General features: G+C 43.3%; 1 protein-coding gene across 2 annotated transcripts in view; it reads left to right on the plus strand.

The window, feature by feature from the left end:
* The window catches only part of klhl29 (kelch like family member 29), a 242,224-nt gene extending 229,901 nt beyond the window's left edge, over positions 1–12,323 (plus strand). For both annotated transcript variants that reach the window (XM_030722205.1, XM_030722206.1), the window contains exons 14-15: positions 6,823–6,967; positions 10,846–12,323. In XM_030722205.1, coding sequence (XP_030578065.1) covers positions 6,823–6,967; positions 10,846–11,029 — 329 coding nt within the window. In that variant the 3' untranslated portion in view covers positions 11,030–12,323. The remainder of the gene's footprint in view (positions 1–6,822; positions 6,968–10,845) is intronic.
* The last annotated feature ends 320 nt before the right edge of the window (positions 12,324–12,643 follow it).

Genomic DNA, 12,643 nt, shown 5'->3' on the forward strand with positions numbered 1-12,643 from the left:
TGTCATATAACCTTTTTTTAAATTCACTGCTCAAAAAAATTAGGGGAATGCTTAAATCACACATCGGATCTGGGTGAATGCAATATTCAGGTTCCCTAATTTCTACAGATATGTGTAATTTGTTTAGAACAGAATGACATAACAGTCAGTGGAAACCAAAATCATCAATCATCAGCCATCAAATGAGATAGTCGATGGCAGCCTGGGGGCTCTCCTCGCAGACCTGGATCAGAGCAGAAGGGAGCTCCTGGACAGTCTGTCGTGCTATTTGGATGCACTGATACGTAATTTCCCAGAAGTTCTTGATTGGATTCAGGCCCTCGGAATGTGAGGTGCCTTTGTCATCCAGGAACTGCCTACGCAGTCTGGCTACATGAGGCCTGGCATTGTGCTGCACCAAGAGGAAACCAGGGCCCGCTGTACCAGCACAAAGCACAAGGTCTGACCCTGACAGCAGTCAACACGTCTGTGCGACCCTCTAAGATGTGCGTCCCCAGACCATCATTGGCCCAATGCCAAACCAATCACATTGGATGATGGCATGATAACGTTTTCCACATCATCTCCAGACTCTTTCGTGTTTGTCACAATGCTCAATGTGAACCTGCTCACATCTGAGTGTTCTGGTGTTCTCTGGCAAATGCAAGTCCAAACTGCATGGCGCTGTGCCATGAGCACACTCACACACACCCACACACACCCACACAAAGGAGCAGATACCGGTCCTGCTGCTGGGTTGATGCCCTTCTACGACAATGTCCAGTTCTCCTGGTGTAATGACCCATTTCCTGGTATCTCTTCCATACTCGTGAGACTGTGCTGGCAGACATAGCAGACCTTCCTGCGACAGCACGTAATGATGTGTCATCCTCCTCACGATCAGGTGTTCCCTTAATGTTTTTTGAGTGTATTTCTGCCTTGTGAACACATCACACAACGCTAACAACGAACCTGAAACTCTTGACCGATGGAGCAACATCAGCTAATCGGAGATCACCATTCCTTGACAGTGTCCTTCAACACGCAAACAGCAGAAATATTGACCCATCCAGATCTGTGATAAATCTACCTGAACCTTTGCACGCTGTCCTCCTGGCAGCAGTGAATGTGAGGGGGAAACTTCACAGGATGGACATAAAATTTCACTGACGCAGGCTCTGGAAAAGACTTCACTGTCCTGCTGTTTGTAGAGATTGATAGACTGCAGTGGATGCTGTATGTGGTTCACCAGTGCCAAGACTCGTTGTTTTAGTTGAGAGGTCATCAAGATATTTGTGGCTTGAAACAGATGGAAAATTGACGTGCTTGTGCTGCAGTTCTGAGGATCATCCAGAATGTCAGAGCAGTGTTTTGCCCTTGGGGGCTGCTGGCCGGTCACATAGATGAAAACTATGAATTGTGTTCTTATTAAATGTAGCAGATGTCCGTTGATCCGACACTTTGTCCAAACATAGCGTGGCACTAAAACTGTGCACAGAAATTCATATCTTCTTCTAGATGAATTGTGTTGGGTTTTATCTCGTGCCATCATCAAATACCTGCAGAACTTAATATGTGCCAGTTAACCTCTGCTGTTCTCGGGCTTTCTGTTGGCATGTTAACACACTAAATTAAGATCATGACCATGGTAAGTATTGCTGTCCAAATGGGAGCGTGCTTGGATTAAACACTGAGTGTATTAGCATAAACTCATTAGTGTTGCTGTACACTTCGAGATATTTCTTTATGACAAAACTGATAAATGAGCCGTTTTTGGGCTTTTCTTCTTAACATTGTGCTTTTTGTTAACTAATCTGTGATGCAAAAAAAAAAAAAAGATGCTGCAAAACTGTTCACAGCATGTTCTTTGGAAAAACTTAGGCGATGATTGTAGATGTTTGAAGAATGAATGAGGAGAATATTCTTTGATATCATGTTTGAGGTAGAAATTCTGAAGTCTGAAACATCAGGTTCAAATCTTTGAAGCACTTCTTTATAACGTTATATATTCATGGCCAAATAACCAACGAATAACGTCTTTGTGTGTGATTTCACACCAGCAAACAATGTGCCACAGTGGGACTGGCCACATTTGATTGACAATAAATGAATAACTCACCGTCAAGCAGCAGCCACACAAGCTGCAGATTAAATTTTTTTTAATGCAAAATATATAATCTTGCCGCTACATTTGTCACACCTTTAAATCCCTAAAATTACAACCAGGGGTTCCAGCTTAACCCCCCCCCCCCCCCCACACACACACACACACACACACACACCCAAAAAAATAAATAAATAAATTGAGGAGGTTTTTAAACTTTTGAACTTGCTGTTCTCTTTGCTATTAAAGTGTGTGGAGTCACCATGCCAAGATCAAAAGAGCCTCTCTGAGGATTTTAGAAAAATGCTTGAGAATGCCTATGGGTCTCACTTATGGGATGTTAAAAAGATCCACATGCTATTTGAAATGGATCATTCCACTTTGAGGAAACTCATCAACAGGCAGCTCCGTCCTGAGTTAACCCGCTGACGTCCCCACCAGGTCTCCATCGACTGGCAGACTCCAGAGACCCGAGAGCAGAAGGGCGGCGCCCGGGTTTCTCTCTATCGGGATATTGACCGCCGGGAAGATTATTTCCACAAGTGACATAGCGGCAGACCGGCTGCGGCCCTTGAGAGCGCCATTATGGAGGTGGAGGAAGAGGAAGGGAAAGTGACAAGAGGGAGAAGAGGTGGAGAAGGTGGAGTGTTTCCATGGCTACCTAATTGGACATGTCCCCATCACATTGAATTAAAGTACATCATCCTCTTTCAGCTATTTTGGCCCATCATTTCAAAGGCAGCTCTTTTTCTCCTCACACCACATAAAAGGACATTGTGTGTGTGTGGGGGGGGGGAGGGAAAAAAAAAAGTTTTTGCTGCTCCAATTACCTTGTTGTGATCTTATCTAAGCTACTGGCAGAAAGAACTGACGCTTCTTTGTCCCTTTTCCTCCCGCTCTCTGCTATGATACAGCAAGCTGGAGTGGATCACCTCATCCTCCATCTTTTGGAGGAGAATGTCTTGTTTATTCCTTGTTTGCGTTCCTCCTGCGACCGGCCGCGCATTTCAGCGTTGATGGCCGTCTTTATCAGAGAATGCGGTCTTGTCTAGATCTGTGCAGCAAGCAGTATTGGTCTGATTGAGTGAATTGGTCTGTACTGTATTTGTGTGGGTTATTGTTCCTGTATGCTGGTTTTATAGAGTCAGATATCTGCTCTGTTGATGCAGGAATAAGATAGGGAAGAACAAGGTGTTTGTTCAGACAGTAGCTACACAATTCATCATACCTGTGTGCTTGTGTGTGTGTTTTCTTTTGTTTGATGTCCTTGACCTCGAGCCCAGGGGGGGACCCAGGCTTGGTGACTAAGCTGTTTTATCAAGGTGTGAGAGAGTGCGTCGGTCCATGTTGCCCTGCAGGCACAGCTATACTTCTATCACCGCTGCAGCGTTAAAGCCTTGTTTTGCTGCCTCTTTTTATTCATTTTTTATGTAGAATGTGGTCAGCTGTGGATTCCTGGCTGAGCTTTCTAAACCTTCGAGCTGTGAAACCAGACAAAATCTATTGCACTGTTTCAAGAGTAGCAAAGTCCATCTCAGAATTGAAAAGTTTTCAGCTGACACAGACGGTCCGCGCACGCTTTACTGTATCTCAATGTTGTTTCAGCAAAAATTATTTGTTTTCTGCATCAAAGGCCAAGGGGATAGGAACAAAAGCAAAGCGGTGGAAGGGAAGTTGAACCCCACCAGCGGTCCTCTGAGGCTTGCCAAACGAGAACTATGAGATTTACCTGCCTGGTGCTCCTCCAAGCACTCAAACTCGGTGCTTACTGTTAGTCCGCGAGAGAGAGGCAGGAAGCGATGGCAAGAGTTTCAATGGGGGAAAAAAAAGAGCGAGAGCTTTTTCCTTTGAGAGCATCCTGTTATTATTCTGCCTCAGGCACAGAGCAGAGAGAAATGAGTGTTCTGTGTTTATGGGACCTAACACAAAACATCATGTACACACACTTATGCTGGCGCACACACACGTACGCTCAGGAAGACTGGCAGCAGCATATCAATGAGATGAAGAAGGTAAAAGAAGAAAATAAACACGTCTGGCAGAATGTGAGGAAGACCAATCAGTGGCAACTTGTTTCTCAAGGGCAGAAATTGAGGCTGACGCCTCAGATGGTTGCAGTGGAACTTCAGATTGCATTTCACTCTGTGTAAATGATTGCAGGATCGTCATATGTGAATAATATAGTATTTTTCAACCATGATAGCAGCATAGTCTGTCTCTGTCAGTCTACAAGTGAAATAGCTCAATAACTACTGAATGGAATGCCATGAAATCTCATGCAGACATTGGTCCCAGGAGGATGAATCATTCATGACTTTGGTGAGCCTCTTTTTTTTTCTTTCTGTAGCACTCACATGAATTTCGTATTTGAGATTTTAAGTGAAATATCTCAGCAGCTACTGGACTGACTTTTAGAAAATGTGACACCCTCCAAGGACAAACTCTTAATAACGTTGGCGAGCACTTAGCGTTTCTTTTGACACCTTCATCTGATCCAGTGCTTAGGTTTTTAGCGGTAATTAGCAAACGTTAGCACACTATCACCGAACTAAGATGTTGGACATTGCAAACATTACACCTGTTTAACATCATAACAGATGGATGTAGACACAGGTTTGTGGACTACTATTTTAAGGCTTTTGCTTTCATTTGAGCTTAATAACTATATTTGGACAAGAGGACAGCACAGGGGAGTTATCAACTACTTGGTTAGCAAAGCTAACTGTAAATAATTGTAATGCTAAATACGATTTTGGCTAACTGGCTCAAAACAAAATGTTCTCAACTTATAAACTTATAAATGCACTGTCGTGGGCGCTGGTTTATCACACATGCATGTATATTTTCATCATGTCTTTCTCCTCCTCCACCACTGCTCCTCCCTCATTTCCGCCTCATCCTCTTCCTCCTCACCTCAGGCCTCATCTCCTGAGCTCTGATATATAAAAATGTGCATAAACCTGCTCATTTATTCCCAATATTGTCGCAGTTATTTACCATCGGCAGATTAGACCTGCGACGAAAACTGCAGCATTAACTGCCAGAAAAGTTCAGGATTTCCTCAATAACTCACCTCGGTATCGCTGCCATCAGTTAGCAGTGAGCTTCACTGACTCATCGACTTGCATCAGACTCCTTTCACAAAGTTTTGCAGCCTCCTCCAGAGTAAACAGACGTGGACACATGTTGACAGCTGAGGTAAACAGCGGACTGACAGCCTACACTCACTACAGATGAGCGGCCACCATAGCTAGGATTATGCACTTAAATTCAGAATTTGGCTGACTGCAATCTGTCGACATCTAGAGGAGAGATTTTTACATACTGTACCTTCAAATATGCACAATTGCAAGCCTTATTACAATTTAAATTATGGGTTTGAATTTTTTTTCATTATACAAATAACTAGAGTTGTCATGAAAAGAAAAATTGGCTCTAGAGAGGAAAACTTTTTTTTTTTGTATCAGGCTGCAAACCTGTTTATTTCTGCTCCAAAGCTGAGTATTAGAGTCTAGAGGGACTGACTCATTTTGGACCAATCCTTAAGTGGCCATTCCAGGAGCTTAAGTTTTTTGCCACTTTCATGTTGGCTTCAATTTTCAACCCCAGAGGTTGCTGGCATTATCATTTATTTTAAAGCAGTGCTGTACACACAAAGCAGGCTCCTAGAGCACATAATGCAGTACAGTCAGTTCAATAATCAGGCAGTAGCACCTCTGAACTCCAGAGCTGACCTTTTAATTAAATATCCCAGTCTCCTCTCAGTAAAAGGTAGAGGAAAGGGAAGGTGGTTCAAATACAGAGGTGTAGCTTTTTAGGGCTGCCTCCACTGCCATTATTAAGGTGTCATGCTTAACTCCTCCTGGTGCCCGTTTGCCATGAGGAATGCCCGTCCATCGTGGCAGAAAACGAGGAGGACAGCAGCTCACGGCCGAGCGTCTGCGCATTATTCATGCTGCTTGTAAATTGGCCAGCTGGAGTCTGCTAGGGAGAAATTGCTGGGAGTTTGAAATACATTTCCTCTTCCCACACAGCAGGGCCACTGCTCGCAAACTCCAGGTTTCCAACCGCCATCGTTACGCACAAACCACTGTTTCATTTTGTTTCCCATCATCTATACTTCTGCAGCGGCGCTGCTTCAATGCTTCTGCTTTCCTCGTGTGCGATATACTGTATCAGCGTGAATTATACACCGTGCACAGTATGCAGTATCCCACCTGTTCGCTCATGTATTGCCAATACATGCACACATTGCTTTTTCTTTTCTTTATTTATTTTTATTTTTTTTTGTACTTTATAAATCTATGGAGGTGCCAGAGGGCCTAATGCAATTGTGAATTATTGGGACTTAGGTAACTCTTTTATATTGCTTCCAAGCCCAAACATATTTTGGAGTGGAACCCAATAAAGCCACCGTGATTTATGAACTGCGCTTTTTCATCGGTTTTGGTATCCATTCTGTTTTTTTTGTTTTCAAAGCAATCTTGAGTGGGGCATATCTGTAAAGTGATAAGTAGAATGTTGATGATGATTGTTTTTGCATACGCTGCAGGGACCAGAAGGAGGGGGGGGGCAAAAAAAAAAAAAAAAAAGAACAAATTGATGTCATTATGCTGAATGGAAATTTCTGCTGTGAGCCAGAATGACATCCAAACAATAGCTCTGTTTTCTTAAAAAAAAAAAAAACTCCTGTTTTTCCTCCGCTCTCTTTCTCTCTCTCTCTGCTCTCATATCTTTAGATAACAAATACGCCCCTGCAGTGAGTCTAAATGGATTTATATTCATCCTGGGAGGAGCCTACGCTCGAGCTACCACTATCTATGACCCAGACAAAGGCAACATCAAGGCCGGTCCCAACATGAATCACTCTCGGCAGTTCTGCAGGTAAGAGATAATTAATGTAGCTGCACCACACGCAAGTTAAATCCCCAGTGTGAAATTTAAAAGATTTTTCAAAAGCTCAAACTGCAGCTCTGTGTTTTGTGAAGCTTTTTTTTTTTTTTTTTTTTTTAAAAAACCCACTTTGACATTATTACACAGCCTGAAAACAATCTAAAACTCAATCTTATTAGTAATCTGTCAGTCTTTGTGTCATAACACAGGTAAACGGTTGCACGGGGAAAATGTTTTCAGGCCAGTTAATTAAAACTTGAACGGCTCCACGGGCTGACAGCGTTTTCCAGCGCTCAGTCGTGAGAAGTCTCCCTCGGTGGGAGATTTGCTTTCTAATACGTGGGCTCGATTGTTAAATCCGTCTGATCGGTATCGTCGCCGTCTGTCACGCCGAGAGAGAAACAAGACGCATCTGAGGCGGCTTGATTTAATCAATTTTTTTTCAGACTGTTTTGAGTTATTAAACTGAAATTTGAGTCATTTAGGTTTTGCAGAGGCGGGGAGGGGAGTGGGGGGGGGGGGGGTATTGTATAGAGTGTCATGTTTGTGTCCTTAAAAAAAAAAAGTACAGCTGCAGTCTGTAACTTTTCTACCATTAGCGAGCACATAATGGCTGATGAAGGGAGAAAAATGAAAATGAACAGCAGTGGGATCACACCCTAATATCCCAGTCAACTCGAGCCACTGAGGTGTGCAGTTTGCTGGATAATGAACTCACAGTTTTCTAGGCCCTGAGCCCTTTTCTCTCTCTCTCTCCCTCTCTCAATTTTTTTTTTTTTTGCAGAAGTGGAGAAAAAAAAAAAAGCATGCATGAAATACATTTGGGAGGCAATTACAGACAGTGATCTTATGTGCAAAACGTACACCATAAATCATGTTGTCAGAGTTATTGATAAGCTGCACCAGCACACGCCAGGCAGCTGTTCTGCTACATTTAACTAAGTCTGACACAAGAGAGGGGGAGGAGATGTGCGGCTGGGGTGGAGGGGAGGGGTGGAGGGGGCAACAAACACGCCACTGTCAAACAGGAAAACTTGGGAAATATCTGCAGTGCATGCTCCCGCACAGAAGATGAAGTCTACGAGGTCATCATGCAGGAGAGCAGATATTTTCCCCTCACCGCGTCCAGCCCTGCGCAGGCCTGCACCTCCCCTCTGTTTATCAGGAAGAGCAGCATCCAGGCTTCGCCCTGCGCGCTCTCCCCCTCTCTCCATTTTGGATCAGCTGTGCTTTTCTCTTTGAGTAGATTTAGGCTTTATGTAATAATCTTTTTTTTTTTTTTTTTTTTTTTTTTTTTTGCCTTCCCCCTCCCAGTCCTAACAGTGCTGTGAATTTGTGCAGTAGGACGGCATGTTGCTCGCTGCGTGCGAGCGTGTGTGTGTCTGTGTGTTTGAGCGTGCACCTTATGCAAATGCAGATCGTTCCAGAGCCCAATAGGAGTACAAAGCCCTAATCAGCTTACGGCCCAAGTTTTAATCCTCTCCGCACACAAACTCCTGTTTCTGTTTCTCATATCAAATGAGCACATTTGTACAGATATTTGCTTTTCAGTAGCTTTTCTCTCTCTCGCCCTCGAGAGAGACTGTAATGTGTGTGATTTCCAAACCCCCCCCCCCCCCCCCCCCCCCCCCCCCCCCCCACACACACACACACACACACACACCCTCCCCACACCTTAGCCCTGTTGTTGAGAGCAAGTGTGAGTGATGTCAAATAATCTCAGGCATGGCCCCCAGCATGACAATCAGCATGTTTGTGGAGATGTTGTCTTTGTGTGGCTTTGTTGTCTGATTGTGATTAACACCACGAACAATATTTCTGCCGCTGTGACTCAGAGCTAGCTTTATCAAAGCCACAGCAGCTCATACTTGCATTGAGCTACTTATCTTGCTGACACTGATCACCTCTCATTGCTGTTTTGTGCTAACAGTGGGTGCGTGTATAATGCGTGCTTTCTAATACAAAATTATGATTTGTAAATCTTTCGGCAGTTACGGATACTAACAGCCAACTTGCGCAGCAGCTACTATACACAGCTGCTGTATGACTTTATCAGTCTCTCACATTATTGTGGAGGAATTTTGGCCCACTCCTCTTTGCAACACTGCATCAGTTCATTGAGGTTGTGTATCTTAAGGTCCCATCACAGCATTTCAATCAAGTCGAGGTCTGGTCTTCGACTGCAACAGTTTGATTCTTTTCCGTTTCAGCCGTTCTGCTGGAGATTTGCTGCTGTGTTTGGGATCAGTGTCCTGTTCCATGACCCACTTTTTGGCCAGTCTCTAGTTGTCAGACAGACGGCCTCACATTTGACGCTTTACTTTGGTTTACAGAGGAGCTCGCGGTGGTACCCAGGTCCTGTGTCTGCAAACCAAACCAAAATCGTCACCCCTCCATCACAGTGCTTGACAGTTTGTATGAGGTGCTTGTGCTGATATGCTGTGTGGTTTGTGCGTTAACGGTGAAACATCTGCACTTTGGTCTCGTCCGTCCAGAAGTCTCGAGGTTTGTTCAGATGCAACTTTGCAAACTTTCTCTGAGCGCTACACGGTCAGACTTTGGATGAATGCGTCAGTACGCACCTGCTTCCAGACCAGCAACACCTCTGCTTTCATAGAGGTGCTCACACTTGCTGATGATTAATTAATCACATGCATTTGATTAGTAGCACCTGGCTGCTACTCACCCTCTTACAGTAATTCCTATGGAAGCAGTAAGGGCGTACTTAAGTTTTTCCTGTGAAAACTTTGTTTTTTCACACGACTATAAATGAGTATGGTATGAGTAAGACTTTAGCCAACACCTGTTTCAGCTTCACTGCCAAGGACAGACATAAAAACCAGCTCTTACCACAATACCTGCAGTTATTTATTCAGATTGTGATTTGTTGAGCTTCTTTTGTATCATTTTTTTTCACATTTCTTCATTTTGTTTTGGATTTATTTTATGGAGCTAGATTGTACTTATAACAGATGGATGTAGCCACCATAGTGGTGTCTTGAAACTGGACATGAGACGGAGTGTGGATCTGACTGTGAAAACGAGGATGGAGCAAGTTCATTGCTAATCACAAGCTGGAAGCCAATGAGAATTCCCTGGTTTCTGCTCCTTTTCCATTTTAATGATGACCATAATTTTAAAAAATGAATTAATCTTTTATTCAGTGTGACCTGGGGCTGGTGATTGATCACAGTGTCACAGAGCAAGGGTCCCAGGGGCCGTTTTCTGTACAAGAACTGTTTCTGCAACCAGAGAAGATGCCCCCTGATGGCCATTAAAAAGAATGCAGTCTTTTTTTTTTTTGTATGTCTATATAGACTTTCTGTAGCTATTTCACAATAACATAATCACTGTTATGTAGGTAAAGGCTTTTCACAGTAAAGCAGAGGGAAATGATTCCGAACAGTAAACAGCTTTTCCCACTAAGCGAGAAAAACGTTTTTTTTTTTTATTATTATATTGTTTGAGGCAGATTTCGCCTCTGACAAAGTGAATGCCGTGAACGGCTGTTGCTGAAAAATGGCGACCATAAATGATGAGAATTACCAGGTTTGATTAGTTTGTGTTGTTTTATTCGCTTTTATGGGGAAGTAGATATGAGAGGTTTCAGTCCTTGAGTATCTGCTCAATATGAAACTCCAGCAGCACATTTGTGCAAAGCCTATTTAGTTTAGCAGCAGGGAAACTGATAGGCTGCCATCAAATAGTAAACAAAAAGTTTACAAATACCTTCCTATATCATTTTTAAATTTACAGATAAATGTCACTTTCTTGAAGGATTGTTTCCAATAATCTGGTGTGCGTTTTGTCTATTCCTCCTCATCCAGTTCCAACTTTTACTAAAAGAGATTTTGTGTCTTCTTGTGCAGCGCCGTCATTCTGGACGGGAAGATCTACGCCACAGGAGGCATCGTGAGCAGCGAGGGCCCAGCCCTCGGCAACATGGAGACCTTTGACCCTTGCACCAACACTTGGACACTCTTGCAGTCACTGCCCTGCCCGCTCTTCAGACACGGCTGCGTGGTCATCAAAAAGTATATCCAGAGTGGCTGAGGGTGGCTCGGACTGGGTCGCACTGGGTCAACGCTTAACACCAGCTGAGCTCCAGTTGTGGGACGACGTGTGACAGCAGCTTAAGAGACGGACCGATCGCTCGGTCAGTCGGTCGGCGACCTCTGGACTTGACGCCAGCATCCACTCACACTGTTGCCCCACACCTGGGGGAAAAAAAAGTAAAAAATACCCTGTGCAGAATGTACTCATATTTAACTACTCAGCCATGTCAGGTGACGAAACCCAACCTCCAGTACTGTATGTGTCATGGTAGTAGTTCATTCTCTCATCCAACAGGCACAGGGTCCTCTTAGTAATTTGAAAGCTCCATGGTTTTTAAATGAAGTCATCTGCCCACCCCTCCTCCCCCAACGCTGCCTTTTTTTTTTTACAGATCTCTGTAAACTCGGCACCCACTTCATTTCTTTCATTTATTCTGACTCAGCTGAAAGCCAACGCAGGTCCAGATTCATGTCCCTTTGAGTAAATCACACGTAACAGGTGTAAGAGTCATAGTCATGCATTAGTGAAATTTTTTTGTGGCGTATGAACGTTTTTCTGTAGCGGCATCTCCAGGATAGGAGGAAAAGTGGATCCGATGAGTTTCTTCTCTCTCCACTGCACCAAAAAGCAAAATTCCAACTGTGTGGATTTATGAGGAAACTTTAAAACCAGATTCTGAACTCTGTGTAACCCGGGTCTTTAAATGACTCACTAAACGTAGGAAAAAAAGCATCAAATCGGGGTCAGGTGGGGTTTAAAAAGAGAAAAAAAATGTTTCCTCCAGTGTTCCTGCGTAATTCCAGTCTGATTGAGATATCATCTGGAGGGTGAGTGGCTTTTTTTCTTTCCCTCCCTTTATTCACACTGACTTGCTCTCTGGGACAAAGACAGCACTACATTGAGAGAGGGGGGGGGATTCCTCCTTCCGCTGACGTCTGATCAGATTCAAGTTGGGACAGTTCCTCCGGAAAAAAAGCACAATATTCACCCGTGACTGTTATCATAGATGTTATTTGTTTATCCATGTTTCTCTGTGTTTCAAGTCCCTCCCCCATCCGCTTCTGTTTTATACAATGTTTCATTGCAACCCGCAAATTATGTCGGGTTGGTATTCTGTAAATACAGCAAGGAAATATGTATATTTTAAAACCTGAAGGCAATTCTGTATAAATGTTTTTAGGAAAAAAAAAATGGATAGGCTGGATTCAAAATGGTATGTCTGTAAATCTGTACCCAAAAAGAAGTTAACAATTGTTATTATTGAAACCTAATACATATACCAGAACATGAACACAGTGTCAAGTCTATTTTTTTATTTTTTTTACATGCTGCCCAGTTAATCAAAGGTATGGAAAAATACTTTGTGGTTCTAATTTACTGCTAAGAAGTGTGAATAGACTGTTTAACCTCAGTCTCTGAAAAACTGTGGTTTTCTCTTTTTCTTCTATGTCAAGTTTGGCTTTATCGTTCATTTAAACTCCCAAAGACTGTATATAAAAGACAGTCATAGCCAGCATGACATCACTCACTGGTTTGTCAACTAAAGTTGACAAGGCGCACACAGACAGTATAAAACATGGACTTAGGTTTGAATTAGAAAAATGAAGCCAA

This window comes from Archocentrus centrarchus, chromosome 24, assembly GCF_007364275.1.
Source record: "Archocentrus centrarchus isolate MPI-CPG fArcCen1 chromosome 24, fArcCen1, whole genome shotgun sequence".
Lineage (NCBI taxonomy): Eukaryota > Metazoa > Chordata > Actinopteri > Cichliformes > Cichlidae > Archocentrus > Archocentrus centrarchus.